This window comes from Symphodus melops (assembly GCF_947650265.1).
Source record: "Symphodus melops genome assembly, chromosome: 4".
Lineage (NCBI taxonomy): Eukaryota > Metazoa > Chordata > Actinopteri > Labriformes > Labridae > Symphodus > Symphodus melops.
In genome coordinates, this window is record NC_136694.1 from 22,639,220 (window position 1) to 22,655,228 (window position 16,009).

Sequence of the window (16,009 nt, forward strand, 5' to 3'; positions counted from 1 at the left end):
AGCATTTGACTGGTGACATTATTTCTAAGAAATACCAGCAATACCAAAGCCAGCCTGATAAATGCAAAAACAACCAATATTGCTTTTAATTAGGATTGAATCTGCTCAATGTTTAAATGTCCTTTAAGATGAGAAGTCTGCTGAAATTCTTTATTTTGTTTGTCATCAAAAGAGAAAAACCAACAATGAATCTCAAACTTGGTGTACTACTAGTTTATTCCTCAGTGCCTTCATTGTCTCAAATAACACACATCAAGGAAACGCGCTGCTGCGCCGGATGACATACTTTCAATATCACAAGTATAAGAGACGCTAAAGTGTGTCACAAGTACTCCTTCCTGTGTTACTGTAAAAACTCAAATACGTAACAATATGTTTGAATTTCCCTCGGGATCATAAAGTATCTATGTATCTATTCCACAGCTGAAGTCCCAAATGCATGATTTCACATTAAAAGTGTTTTTTGAAATTCCTGTATTTTAGTTGTCTAAGTCTCGTGCACTGAGCTGAAATAAAACAACAAATCAGTGGCTGCTTTTTAGACATTACATCTTCAGTTTGCTCGACACACAAAAACATGCATTGTTGGTTTCAGTCTTTTTATGAGATTTGTTGACTATAATAAAAAAAATCACTCTCTGTCTATATTGATGACCTGTGCTTCTCTCCTTTTGGTGTTTCAATGAAAACATTGTGTCTCAATAGCTCTCGCTTATTTTTTTTCTGTGTTTTCCAAGAGAAATTGAACACTAACATCAAAAGTCAACATGCAGAGTCAAAAGAATAAATATTTGTAAGATGAGCTCAAGGTTCACACTGTTTTCAGAGCTCCATCATGTTGTACAATAATAATGATGCTCGTAGCTCTCAGCTGATTGATGGATGTTCTTAATGTGTATGGTCACACCCTGCCGGGACAAACAGCACTTCCTAGTGGTTTCCTAAAACACTGCAGCTCCTTCTCCACCTTTCTCTGAGTAGTCTCATTTTTTATCCAAGTCGCAGGCTAGGAGGGGCAGCACAGTGGGTGTAAGCTGCCAGGTCGAGCATTTGAGATGCAGAGTTTGCCACATGTCCCACTGATGCCCCACAAGGGCCCATATCATTGTACAGGAAGGAGACGGGATTAAAGAGGAGCAAGCAAAAGGAGGAGAGGGAACACAGGAGAGGGAGAGAGAGGGCTGCTTACAGCAGGTGAGGGTGGGTGAGGGAGGGGAGGCTAAGAGGACAGTGATCAGCTGCATGCAAATAAACAGAGGAGGCCTCAGAGAGAATGTCTGCCTGAAAAAAAGAGAGACATACAGAGAGAGAGAAACAGAGAGTCAGAGTAAAAATGATGGCAGAAAAGAAGAGACAGCAGCAAGTGAGTCATGCCAAGATTGCCAGAAGGAACACGTCTCACGTCCTTTTACTTCTGGTTGTCTTCACTGAGAGTTAGCTCTCAGCCAAATTTAGACTTCATTTGAAGGATGAATTAACCAGCCTTGTGCAAAACTTGTGTTCACCTTACAGACAATTTTATGCAGATGTTCAGGACTTGAAACGTGACAATAACTTCTATCTTTCTTTAAATAACTCATACAAAGCAGCCTCAAGTCTGCAGGATTCTTTTATTAAACAGAATTGAAGAACAGTACATGACCAGTGGTTAGTTTTACCCCAAAGTTGAAAGCATTACATTTCAACAATGCATGTACGGTAAATGTCAGAACTGTTTTTTGTTTTTAAGAGAACAATTAGCTTTTAAAACTACGTGACAGATCTAAAGTATGTAGACGACTAGGTACAGCATGTGGTACTGGAAAAAAAAAAAAAACCTTAATATTTTCTAGCCTTTTTTTTCATGCACTCTGTTTTTCTCGGTTCTTACCTGCTCAGGACTATTAGCTGGTTGTCGCCTCAGGCTGCAGGCCGTAGAGTCTGGCTGGATCCTGGTTGTCACAGATGTCAGGTCTGGACACAGAACTCACATTGAGACACATGCTACAAGACACATGAGAAACACGGAGCGGCCACAGCAACGTCACCAGGTTGATCAGCAGCCGCATCCAGAGAAGGAGGAGCAGCAGTAGCAGTGTCAGCAAAAAGGGGGCAGCGATGCAGCAGAGAGACAAAGCAGTGAGGGAAGCAGGTCAGTGATGTGATAGTAATTGGTCACAAGGTGGAGGAGGATCAGTGCATGCAATTTAATCAAAGGCAGTGGCATACTTTAAAAATCTTCTTTGACATTTACTGACTATCATGAACCACACAAGAGGTATAGCCTTCAGTATTTCTAGCATTACTCATTCTGATATTGAAAGTCGGCGAAGTCAGATTTGACGTAGATATAAAAGACATTCAGCTGAAGCCAAGCTGTCATTAGCCAATCACAGCGGACCAAAGTAAACCCTGACATAGATCCGTTTCCATACAACCCTGAAAAAAAAAACTACCTTTAGAGGTTTCTGCTTGAACCAGACAAAAAAAAAAACCTGCATTGAAAGAGCAAAAATAGAAGCTGGTGTTTTTGCAGTGAACAAATACGGTGCTCCCATCTTACCTGTTGTCATTGATATCTGTGGTGTTTCCTGTGGACAAAAAAAAGGTGCATGAGGAGGCAGGCAGGTGCACAGTGAGAGTGTTGGTGGGGTGACATTAAGAGGAAGAGGTGTTTAATTGAAACTGCGCCAAATATCTGTGGAAGCAGCAGCTGGATAATGTGTTGCCTCTCAGAAAAGAGGCTTTATATAAATGACTGAACAAGGTGTTTGGGGTTACATTTTTGAAACTACTTAGTTGTGCATTCTACTGATGTGCAAGGAAAAGACACAGCAAGGTCGGAAAAATAATAATAGGGGTTTCACGTGGAGTATTTGTGCCCTCTGTAATCATCCAACAACTCTGCCTCTTCCTCAAGTCTTAAAGAAGAAATGTGCCACTTTTTGATCCAGTAATGTCAACAACAAACCGTAGTTTGGCAAAACCTAGGCAGCGTCCACTACAGCGTCCACTCTCCTCCATTTATCAACTGGATCTATAATTAAGCTCCATTAAGCGCAAGTGCTGGATAAACTTGTTCTTGGCTTGAGCTTCAATCACCTGTGGCCTGCATTGTTGTGTTAGCAGGCTAAGTTTAGCACACTTTTGTTAACTCGTCGCTTCATAGTGCTCAGAAATTTGCACAGAAAGACCGAGGTCTAAAGACACACGGCGAGTCAGCTGTGTTTTTCTTCTTTTCTCGAGTCCTTGACTGAAAACATCTTCATATGACGTCCCGTCCATGATGTAAACACGGCCTGACAACAGTTCAGCTGGCGGGACAGTCATGACTCAGAGAAACATTCACAGAGGATAGACTTGATTTCTGCTGTTTTTACATGTCAAATGTTGCACATTCTTCCTTTAACAGCACATACACATAAAACAAATACATATGTTAGCTGTTAAAGCAAATACCAATGCTTTTGTCGTTCTGTACAGGCTTTTTAATTGTATGACTGCAAGAGGTCAACCTAACAACCTAACGTCTTCCACCAACACAGTAACAGCTAAAAATAGAAAGATCGTTTAACACGTTTTTAAATATGTCCTGTTTTTTTCCCAGTTGTTTAAAATGTTAGTCCTTCGTGGGAAGGCTTCCTACTCCTCCCATCTGTTTTACCTCCCTTGAACTACCTTGGCAGTAATGTGCCTTAATATTCACTCTTCCTCGAACATGACGCACGGACAAATCTAAAAGTTCTCACTGTTCTCTCTCCAGAGAACGAGATAAGTCTATATACATTTATTCACTGTCATTCACAGGAGCCAGCCCCTGAATTTGTGAGCACTTTGCCTGAGAATGATGAGTTCAATATTATCAAGCGCCCTTATCCTTGACTGGATTATGACGCGGTTTAATCTCATAGGAAGACTTTTTTTTGTTGTTAAATTTCATGAAAATCGAACCCTTCCTTGAACTGTTAAAGCTACACCTCAATAGAAAGAAAAAAAATGGGGGTACAGGTTTTGAAGAGCGGTTGGACTTTCACTTTTACATTTCCCCATAATCTCTAATTGAAATTCATGACACTGAGTCGAATTATATCCCAGGGTAAAAATAACTAAGCATACAACAGAAGACATTTCCCTGCAAATTTGGCTTCAGGATACATCTCTGTGTCCAAGCAATTCATTCCAAAATGCCAAATGTCTGTTGTTGGGATGAATGAATGATTGAAAACAGACTGAATATGAAATGTTAAAAAAAAAAAAACAGTTGCAAACATTTCATTTGAATCCTTAACAGACCTTAAATATTTGCAAATCTCCCAAGATGACTCATGTGGAAAGCTGCCAGCACTGAGCATGAATATTATCCAGGAAAAAAGGGACAAATATGACAATAATTTGCTGAATGTTTTTTTGTCTGCAGGGTTAGAAACCCTCTACAACAGCATCATAGGGAGCAGAAACCATTTTGATTGAATTCTTCACAGGTCCGCTGACTGGACAACATCAATTATATGTGTTATTTAATAAATGACAGGTACTTGTCACATTAGATTGATATATTTCCTCTAAGCCTGTTTCTGACGTTTATTGATATTTGTGGGGAATTGAAGAAGTGTGGTGCTGTAACAGAACTCTACAGCTGTCATCACCTGGTCAGGGACTGAGGTGGGCCTGTCTGCTCGGCTATCTGTCTGACTGAGTAATGACCCTGCACATTCTCATCTATCTCCTGTGTGTGTGTGTGTGTGTGTGTTGCATCTCTTAGATTGGGACTTTGTTCTAATACTATAGACGTTTACTTTAACACCCTCCTCCTCACACACACCAATGGCTCAGAATTATAGTCCCAACTGGAAACTAAAAGGCCATTAAAAGAAGATAAAAGAGACACAGCAGGTGGAATTGTAATAGCAGCAGGAAAAAGCACTTTCAAGAACCACCTCTCTGCAAGAGTACATAAACATTCTTATAATGGCTGGTATCATAGCATAATGGAAATCACTAAAAAATAAAGTCATGATATCAAATGGATTTTACCCCTGCTGGTCTTGTACGTAAGATGTTCTCATTATTTTCACAGGCTCCTTCTGAATGGGACTCACCATTTTCTGAATCGAGCATCTCCGCAGCGTTCTTTACCGTTTGGGTCATGGGTTCATCTGAAAGCCTAAAAACAGGAGAGAAGCATGTTAAAGAGGTTTTCAAAATATGATGCCGGAAAAAGACGCAGTCAAAGACAATAAACAAGTGTTGGCCCTTATCTTCAGTATATGTCTCAGTGACGATTGCTTGGTTTTACTCACGTGTTTTTCTGAGACTCGATGTCAGTCGCATCGTTGCTTCGGGCGTCGAGGTGTTTGGAGGGGCTGTTCTGGTTGGAGTTTGTCTCAGGTGTCCTCGGCTCACTCTCTGGTGTTTCAGGAGCAGGAGCAGGGACAGCAGGAGAAGCTGCTTCTTTGCTGTTGCTGTTGTGGAAATCAGCTTGGAGGAAGGCAACAGGGTGATCGCTGTAGCCTCGGATGAAGAAGGGGTTTGTTGGAGAGCATGGTGTAAAGTGGCCAGGACGCACAGGCTTGGCTGTCAGTGATAAAAACAGAATTGAATTGAATTATCCATTCGTCCAGAAAAAGCACAACACGACTTCTTCTCCTAAAAAGATGCTTCCTGTACGAAAAATAATCCATCATAATATGGCTGGAATACTGAGAAAATATTAGTGTGTGACTGGAATGAATTTGCATTATTTGGTCTCCTACAGAGGAGGCTGGTTCAGCTCAGTTTATCAAATCAAATCAAATCAAATGAACTTTATTTATCCGTTAGGAACTTCATTGCAGGGAAAGCGCCAGTACAGAACACAAGACACAACACACACAACATTCACACTTTAAAAATTAAAAAATTAATAGAGACGGCTGCCCACGGACAGAGGCAAACCGTCCTGGTCACAGTGGTCTCAGGTTTGACTCTCGATCCTGACTCTGTTAGGTGCAAGTTCTACCAACTCTCTTTTTTCCTCACATTTCCTGTCACTCTAAAGCTAGCCCCTTCAAATAAAAGCGGAATCCCAAAAATATCTTCCGCAGCATATGTACTGTACCTGCTGACCAAAAACATAAAAGGGGAAAGCCTCCATCTTTTCTAAAGTTTAGTTTAGTTCATTTTGAACATCTAAAAATAAAAATCTAAGAAGAAAGATAGAAGAAAGCAAAATGTAAAAAAAAAAACAATGAATGATTTTATACAAACAAGCTCTCAAACAGAAAAAATGTAATGTACACGTCTGAAAAGGAATGGGAAGACGAATAAACTTATTTATTCCAACCTATTCTCCATTCATTTAGACATTTTTATTCATCTAACTTTTTAGTGAACATATGTTTTTATATGAATTATATATTTTACACTATGGTTTTATCGTATTCCTATAAACATACAGTATATACAAGAATGTGCATGTAGAAACTCTTAAACAACTATATATAAATATTTACATGTAAACACATTGTTATTTAGATAAGAAGAAAACAAAAGAAGACAGGAGGAACAGACACAAAGAAAACAAGATGTTTTTAAATAAATAAATATGTACCGTAAGTAATAATCCCTGTAAACACCTGGGGATTTTCAAAGCCCTTCTTCATCCCTGTATCTCGTGAAAATCATATTTTTATAACCTTTTTTAAACAGTTTCATGTCTGGACATTGCTGTAGTTCCACAGCTTGTGCAGATTCTCATTTGCTATTTATAGCAGATGAAAAAAGACCCCACTTCTCTATTGATGTATTACCACAGTGAGCTTTTTCCCTACTTTTCCTTTCCAGTTTCCTAGTTCATGATGAAAAATATGGTCTAATTAAGAATATATTGCAAAATATGTTTAGAGTGGAATCAATCATGATAGAGGTTAAGCTTAAAATAGCCACCAAATGTGGTTACTACCAGACTGCTCTAAACCCTCCTTATGAAGTCTTCTGCACCCTAAAAACATGAATCAAAAATAGAACCAATCCATGACATGGTAGTGACTGTTTCTTTGTCTTTCGTTCGCTGCGGTATATGCAGCATGACAAGCACCTACCAGCAGCTGTCAATCAAACCCACAGATCCCACCAACAGGCGGATAAAAACAGGAGAATTTATTGAACTTCCCTAAACTGATATATCAACATATCTTCCAAAAACACTTGCACACTACTTTGACTACTACAGAGGGTGACAATTTCAGTTGATATTGAACACACCATAGTTATTCTCGGATGCTGTTGTGGCATCCGTAAATGAAAAACATTGTTCTCAAAACACTCCTAAATCAACAGCTCCTTTCTGTCACAGCAGCAGACGTGTCTCATTTCTTTCACACAGAATTAAAATTCCTGAGCGCAATTATCATCAATTGAAGACAGTGATGAAGTGAGTCTCTGTGATTAAAATTAACAATGCCTTTCTAATAAACTGCATTTCTCTCCAGAGAACAGGCGTGTTGTGTTTAGAACAATTACAGATGTCACAATGTTACATTAGTGATTCCATATAACGACGAAGATTTTCACCACTAAAGGCAACTAGCACATGTTGGATTTAGCTTCTTTCTCAAACTCTCTCTATGTGTCTCTTAGCGGTGAAATTGAGTCTCTGGTTTTTGTAGTTTCCGCGTGAGCAACACGACTGGCGTTAAAAAGCCTGTCTCCCAGCTTGCTCATGCATGAGGAGGAGGTGAATGGGTGTGTGGTGTGTTGTGCTGGGAGAGAGGAACGACATGACAGATGATGGAGTATTGGGAAAGCAAATCCAACCAAGGATGTTGCCTGTGAGGAAATCGCACAGAGAAGACATGAAACGCATGGCTGCACCATGCCAAATGATTTTTTCTCATGGTGCACTGCAAGGGCAAACGTTCGGATAAGAAGCAGAAGAAAAGGTTTGACCCAGTGGACAAGAGTGTTTACATGCGTGACATCAGCAGTTAAGTAGTGACGGCAGTGTAAATTTAGTGTTTAATACATTCATCTCAAATGTTCTGAACTTTTTTTTATAGAGTATTATTGATTTCCCTTGACTTTTGTAACATTCAAGATTCAAACTTAGAAAACATGTTCTGTGAATTCATATGAATGAGTTCTACAAAGAAAACAAATCTTTGCATTCCTTCTTTTGTATTCAGGGAATGAAAAGGGAAAATCATGATGCATTGGTTGATTCCTTTACATAATTGTGACAGTTGTTTATAAAATGCCACATTGTACACGACGACAGTGAAACAATCTAGAAAAGCACTGGTTGGCATTGCGTTTAGGCCACACGGCCAATGTACCAAGGCCAAAAAATGGTGGCCTCTGTTCAAATTTGACCCTCGGCTCCTTTGCCGCACGCCATTCCCAAATCTCTACTCCCCCTTTCTACTCTATCAACTGTCCTCTGAAAAAATAATAACTGTCTGGCTGAATAATGATCCTGCAAGTCTAATCTATCTCCTGTGTGTGTGTGTGTGTGTGTGTGTGTGTGTGCTTGTGTGTGGTTGTGTCTAGGAGCATATACAAACTTAGAGGGCAAAGTCTCAAAAACCAATGAAATAAACATTTAAAAACATTTAATAGACAATAAAATATAATACGTCTTTGCATAATGTCTTTGTCTTTATCTTACCTATTCTGTGATTTTTTTATTACCTACTTCTCTGTCTTGCAGCTACAATGCCCAAAATCCCCCCCAGGTGATCAATAAAGTTTTATGTTATCTTCTCTTATCTTGTAATATTTAGTAGAAGGGCTCGTATGCCTGGAAACAGTCATGAATGAGATTAGATTTTGTGTTAATGTAAAGATGCATTGGGATGATGCTCACAGCTGCCTGCTCTTTTTTTTTTTAAAACCCATTTCATCTGATTACAGCTTTTACTGAAGAGCTGCCATGTAATGCAGCGTCTCGATCCACGCCTGACTATCTTTTAGCATCAGATCGGGTGAGCGAGGTGCTTTTGTTACCTATCAGGGCTGCATGGGGCCGGCGGAAGGGATTGCGAACCCTCATCACATCTTTGATTCGCTCCACTTCCTGCTGGTAGCGTCGGCGGTCGTTCATGGCGCTTTCCTTTGCTTCCTTCAGCGCACCTTCAAGCGCCTTGACTCGCTCAGCTGTAGACCGAAGACGCTTCTCCAGTTTTGGAAGTTCACAGCGAAGATCTGCATTGTCACGTACCAGCTAACAGACACATAAACAAACACATTCAGTATGCCAAGGAAATGACTGAACACGCTGAGAAAAAAGTTACATACTCTGTGATATGAAGAGATGTTGATAATGTGCAAATATTAAAGAACTACTGTTGTAAATACTTTTACTTGAAAGAGGCATTTTTCTGCTCGACAGAACCATCACTTAATACTGTTTTGGAATGAACTGTGACTCTTAAACAAAACAACATGTACCAGTTTGATATGTCCTCGGGTTCAGTGTTACTTTCCATTAGCAACAATGGAAATGGATCTGAGTGTTTTTTTGTTTTTTTTTATCTTTCGATCGACTGTTTCCACTGGCAATGCATCTCAGTTTTCTGGTATGATGAATTCCCGCTTTATAGTATGAAGTCTGAACAATGGAAATGACACATTGACCACAAAATTGTATTGTAACTAATGTCTTGTGTCCTGCCTGTCTGTATACTGCTACTGGATGCCTTGAATTTCCCTCGGGATCAATAAAGTATCTATCTATCTATCTATCTATCTATCTATCTATCTATCTATCTATCTATCTATCTATCTATCTATCTATCTATCTATCTATCTATCTATCTATCTATCTATCTATCTATCTATCTATCTATCTATCTATCTATCTATCTATCTATCTATCTATCTATCTATCTATCTATCTATAACACCCGAAAGCTTCTTCATTTGCATAGTTAACAAGAAGCAAAATAGATGAGGAGCTTTATTGATTAGAGAATGCTGCACACAGCATGTTCCCTATATGTGGGAAGGGTAAAATCAAATGACTGAGGTCCTTGAATATTGGAAGTCTGTGGCTACGTGATCAGGCAAACTAATTCCCACCCTGCAGAGCTACTGAGTATATAAGACCTAAGGGTTTAGCAAACAGGTAAAGCTATCCAACAGGCAGAGCAGACATGGGATAAAAGAATCCTGCAGCCCGGTAGTAAGCTTTTATTTTTTGATAGTGAGTGATTTTAAAAGAAAAAACAAAGTAATACAGGCCAGACTGGTGTTTAAAGTGAAGTCTTGACAGTCCTGTTGGCAAAAAATGGACACACAAACAAGCACATACTACTATATCTTTACAGGGGCCAGGGAAACTCATACGTGACCCCAGTGCAGTGTCCACTAGCCCTCTATGGGAGTCTTATCACTTTCCACTGTGGAGTTTGCTGATTTATGACCATGACTTTCATCTTCCTTTCCCACAGTATCAGCAGGTGGTGGATGGGATGTAGACTCCCAGCAGCCACTTTAGGATTGGTTTTCTGCCTGACAGACTGCTGCAGTGCAGCTCTCACCAATCTGACTCTATGAGTATGTGTGCCAGTCTGCAGAATGTTTAGCACATTGGTCCAAGGCTGTAGTCCATTTAGGAATATTAAAGAAAGATGTGAAAGTGTGTCTAAGTTTGCTTTTATGTCCTCTCCTTTGCTTTAAAAGGCCTGGGTGTCAGCGAGCGAGAGGAAAAAACGCAGAGCGTGTTTTTGTTGCACCTGAATGTTGAATTCACTCTTGTTTATCAAATCTGACTAACTGTTTTATGGTGTCTTTCCCTACAGGCGGCGTAGTTTAAAACCTCCTGCAGCTCAGTTTTCAAGGGGACTTTCATGTGAAGTTGCTTTAGCGAGATGATTGATGATGCCAGCCATAGATTTGCCCATAGGAGAGCGACGACAAACAGCACACTGCTCTGTGTTTTAATTTGGCTGACTCTCCTCTGCCCTCCTTTATTATTCTGTTCAGCAGAGATGTTCTACCCTGCAGCTGCACAAAAGCACAGAGACGACCATGGGAACTGGGTGATCTGTCCTTCTTTATAATACACACTTCAATATTTACTGCCTATTGTTACCTGCTTGTGAACTTTTGTAAGCTGATCCAGGTTGTTTTCAAGAAAGGAAATCTTCTGTTTCTGGGTGATGTATCCCCCACTGTCATCAGGCTCCATCTGTGCACTCTGTCAACAGAAACAGCCCAAATAAGCAAGGTGTAACCTCAAAACACTGCTGTGAGAAATCATGTAGCCACAAAAAAAAAAAAAAAGCACGAGCGAGCAACCTTTGTAAAGCTGCAACTGTTACATGGGATCTAAATTGAGTATGTGCTTACTTTTCTAACTCGAGTCGTGAGGTCTTGAACAAAGAGCTTGCGTAGGTTGTGCAGGGTGTGAAGCTCTCGAGCCTTCAGCATACAGGGAAAGACAGAGATGTAAAAGTCCAGTCAGAGCAGTAACAGAGTATTTAGTAGATCAACGGCCTCTGAGGGAGCACAGTGAGTCGTGACAGCCAATAATGACTTACAACAGTCTCTTCCAGCCCTTTGAGATCCTGCTTTGACTGCTCATGTCGCTCATGAAGAAATCTATTCAAAGACAAAGGGAAGTCAGATGGATGGATGGAATTTTCTTAATGACATTCTTTCTACTCCAAATGAGAACTGGAATAATTAATGACTAAAGAACAAACGCAGCATGGGCCGACTGCCCCACTCGTGGGCTGTTACCCATCTGCCATCTGATGCAATATGCTGCAAAGGTCAGCGCAAAAAAGAGGCTTATTAGCAGCCAGCTGCTACCTTATCCTAAAACTCACAACAGACTTGCAAACAGAATTACACAGACAGAAAAAGACCAAGAGAGACCATATGTAATTCTCCACATAGGGGAAGAGAAACTGTAAATAGTCTGCAGTCAGAGCTGCAGAGCAAAAGGAAATAAACAGACACAAGGATGACAAGTGACAGAGAGAAATGGAAGACGTGTATCAAAAGAGGCAGCTCGCCCCCAGGTCTCCATATGGTGAAGTGTTTTGAGAGGCGGCCAGGACAGTAAAGCAGAGACTCACGTCAGTTCTTCCAGCTGCCGGCTCTTGTGATGGTCTCGGATCCTCAGACATTCAAAGTCACAGTGCAATTGCTCCAACTCCAGCTGCTGTTTCTGGTTGCAGCTAAAAAGGCGAACAAAGGCCTCATTAGGGATTCAAAGGGTGGTTTTAATGGTTTAAGTATTTCAAAGAAAGATATACTTTAAGGTGTTCATATGAATGTGATACTAAAATGTGTAACATATTTTTACAATAGATATATTGAAAAGATCTTTTGAACTCCTCTGACATTTCAATCTTTATATCATTTTACATAATGATAACTTGCCCATTTTAGAGTTTTACAACTAAGCCTCCAGAAGTATTACAGGACATTACAGTGGGAGATTAATCCAAAGTGTGAGAAAGATGCTACACGAAGGGACAACTGCTTGCAATGGGATCTGTTTCTTTTCGGCCTCAGAGAACTCGCTTGCTGTCACATGATGAGACTAAACTGTCCTGAGTCTGAGGTGTAAAGCTGCAGCTCGGTAGCGTACACAGACATTAAAATAATAGGAGGTTCCATTTTTCTGCACGCAGGGTTAGAATTTAGTTTTCCCCTGAAGCCACATAAGAGCTGTATTGAGCACAGAGGTACTTAAATAGGTCAAACTGGAGAGAACACTGAGGAGTCCCATTAGGCTACAGATGTTTGAAATTAAGGGAAAAAAGCAAATACCAGTAAGTGCACACCTGCAAATCCACCTGAGTCTAGTATTTGAAATTTCAGCCAATTTGCTCTCCTTTCGTGATTCTTGAATCTTGGAAGAAAATGTTTTATTTATACATACTTTTTAGACTCTGCTTTAAGGATTTAAAGGGCCACTCTGCTTCGATTTAAGATGCTTTCCACCTCACTGACATCCATCCATCCATCCATTTTCAAGCCGCTTACCCAAATCAAGCTATGCCAGCAGGACAAGGACACATCCCCACACATCTTTGTCATTCAGACGAGTCTGCAGCTGCTCTCTGGGTGTTACCAGACCCTCCCTGACAGGCTCAGAATTGTATTTTCCTCCCCAAAGTGGGTCTGCCCTGTGCTATCCTCCCAGATGGTCATGCCTGGTACAGAACATCGTCAAAACCAAGCACCTATGGGAGCCTATTTCTGAAGGAACCAGCCCAGTAGCTCCTAACATTGTGGATCAGCAGTGGCTTGACTCCTAAGTCCCTTTACGCTGCAGTTTCCTCAGCATGTCAACCACCCACACATATTGATTTCAGCCCCTGTTGGAGCTAGAGCAGGGCTTATTTTTTTTAAGAACTCAACGACTGTATCCGCGTATCCCTTATTTTTGACATTTCTGTGCCTTTTATGAGGAAAGAATTTGTTCCCACGGACAAAATGGGTAAGCCGTCTGGAGCATGTATGGCCAGAATAAATCAGCAGAGTCTCATCTCAAAGAGGAAAGTATAACTGCTCTTTCTATGACATTGTGTAATATTTGCAAACTTAGGTCATTTTTTTAGTTTCCTTTCATAAATTGCAAACTTTTTTTTTTAATCATTCTTAGGTGGCTCAAGAAAGCCTGGCTTCGTCTACAAGAGAAGGTGAAGAATGACAATTAAGCACTGACTCGGTTAAGTCGTCGATGATCTTCTGTTTCTCATTGATCTCGTCTCGCAGGCGGCTCAGCTGTTTGCTGTGCGCCTCACGGTGCGACTCCATCTGCTGCTCCAGAGCCCTCTGAGGTACCATCAACGAGGGAGGAAGAGAGACACATATTATGAGAGAGAGAGAGCAGAGAAAGGGTACCAAGCAAAACAAAACGTCTCGAGGAAGACACACACTGGTGCACATGTTGACATGCACTGCCTGATGGGCTTGAATAAAAAAAAAAAAAAAAACACACGCCAACACAGCAGACTGTGACTGACTACAATGTGAGCGATCACTTACAAACTGAAAAACTTTCAACTTAACTTGAAAAACAGTATTGATGAACATTTGCAGAAAAGATTATCATAAAAACTTCCTGCTCAACAAGGATGTTTCCCATTTGAAAACTTTTTAAGTTGCATGTTTATAATGAGGCTTGATCGCCAGCTGGCAAAAGCAGGCCACAGATGTCCAGGGACCTGAGAAACCAAAGGTGTACTTTGTGTCAGAAGCCCTTGAACCATGACAATATGTAAGTATAATTTTTTTTCTGAATTAAAATATCCACTTGTGTCAGTAAAGAGGCCATGTATTGAATTAATATGAATACCCAGATAGATGGCTATGTTTCGGGTATATTCTGCTAAACGTACAAACATTTTTTCAAAATTACATTTTTGTTTTACAAAATTACAACAATCTTGCAGATATAAGATCCCAGGCTAGATCGTATTCACATGTTCTGGTTTCTGTCTGGATCTCTGAGCAAATTAATACAAATCTGCTGTGTCAGGCACTCTGTACCGTACAGTGATTGGAAACTGGAGGAACCACAGGCCCAATAGCTTATTAGTGCTGTAAGTGCTGAAAAGACTCTTCCAATAGACCATTTATCAACACAAAATGCCCAACATTTGCTGATGCAGCAGTTCAACTTTTAAGGTCGATTACTTTTCTTTATTACATCCCAATGTAAATCAAATATTTGTGGATTTTAGCCCTAACATTTGACATTAGCTATTTGAAGGCTCTGGGGAACTGTGATGAACTGTGATTTTTTTTCATTTGATTTTTTACTTAAAAGCAACCGTAGAACATTTTTAAAAACATACTTTCTTGCTTTTTTTTTGGCCAAGAGTTAGACTAAAAATGTGAAACCACTCTCATTAATGTATAATGAATGTGTTGAAGAGCTAGCAGCCAGTTGGCTTATGTTAGCGCAAAGATTGGGTATAAGAAAGAACCTGGCCCGATTCAGAGCGATTATAATCAATCTAGCAAGATCTCCTCATGGAAGCGTTTTCATCTGGCTTGATTTGCTTGTCAAAATGAATGGGACTTTATGTGTCTGATAATACCTTGACTGCAGGAAATTGCAATAAGACAGCCATGACACCTTGTAACCAACTGCTTCAAGTTTTAATACTAAGTTTTACTAACAGGCTGCTTACTATTGCCTCAAAATGATATCGTATACACATGAGAGGGAAATGGATCTTAATCACATCTAAATGTCAAACAGAAAGTTAATAAGCACGTTCCCTAAATGGCAAATTCGATTTAATCATCGTATTGCAGGAACACATTTCTTAGATCCATCTGTAATGAAAGTAACTGTTTGTCATGTGGATGCATTTACATTGAAGCAAGCTCCAAACAAACTCTCCCACTCTCCATCCCAACCCCACACACACACACACACACACACACACACACACACACCCATACACACTCACTCTCACACACACACACACACACACACACACACACACACACACACACACACACACACCCATACACACACACTCACACACTCACTCACACACACACACACACACACACACACACACACACACACACTCACTCACACACACCTGCTAACCTATCTAGCTGTGTTCTGAGGCTGCAAGAAAAAGGTCATGTCTCTGTCTTTGTAGTCATACCTTTATATCACAGGAATCCAGGTCAGACGTGTGATTCTCCCCCCTGGTCACCTGTGACACGCTCTCTGAAACACACACACACACACACGCGGTTGAGCGTCGACATAGAGAGAATGTGACTGAGTGAAATCAAACAGAGAGAAACATTAAGAAAAGAAAGGAAACAATTACGCACTGCGTGCTCTTCATGAAAGAGGTGACCGTGACCTGACTTTGACTGCACAGTTGTTCTCGCGCTGCATGATCTCAGCTAGTTAAGCCTCAGGTGCAATAATATCTGTTATTGAAAATGCCAGCTCCTATTTCCCCGCGGATCTGATTTGCCGTGTACACATTGCTGTTCCTGGTGTCTGATGAAATTAGTGAGGCCTCTGTCTCACACAGGGCTGTGTGATCGACGT

The 16,009-nt window shown here is 40.4% G+C and overlaps 1 protein-coding gene across 3 annotated transcripts in view; it reads right to left on the minus strand.

The window, feature by feature from the left end:
- The window catches only part of kif5ab (kinesin family member 5A, b), a 63,650-nt gene continuing 47,641 nt past the window's right edge, over positions 1-16,009 (minus strand). For 2 of the 3 annotated variants that reach the window (XM_079340867.1, XM_079340865.1), the window contains exons 18-29: positions 15,609-15,673; positions 13,643-13,752; positions 12,042-12,143; positions 11,499-11,559; positions 11,308-11,379; positions 11,051-11,155; positions 8,962-9,178; positions 5,280-5,553; positions 5,079-5,143; positions 2,543-2,570; positions 1,871-1,983; positions 1-1,281 (exon numbers count right to left, since the gene is read on the minus strand). In XM_079340867.1, the coding sequence (XP_079196993.1) occupies positions 1,884-1,983; positions 2,543-2,570; positions 5,079-5,143; positions 5,280-5,553; positions 8,962-9,178; positions 11,051-11,155; positions 11,308-11,379; positions 11,499-11,559; positions 12,042-12,143; positions 13,643-13,752; positions 15,609-15,673 (1,199 nt within the window). In that variant the 3' untranslated portion in view covers positions 1-1,281; positions 1,871-1,883. The remainder of the gene's footprint in view (positions 1,282-1,870; positions 1,984-2,542; positions 2,571-5,078; positions 5,144-5,279; positions 5,554-8,961; positions 9,179-11,050; positions 11,156-11,307; positions 11,380-11,498; positions 11,560-12,041; positions 12,144-13,642; positions 13,753-15,608; positions 15,674-16,009) is intronic. The other variant, XM_079340866.1, reaches the window with a different exon arrangement.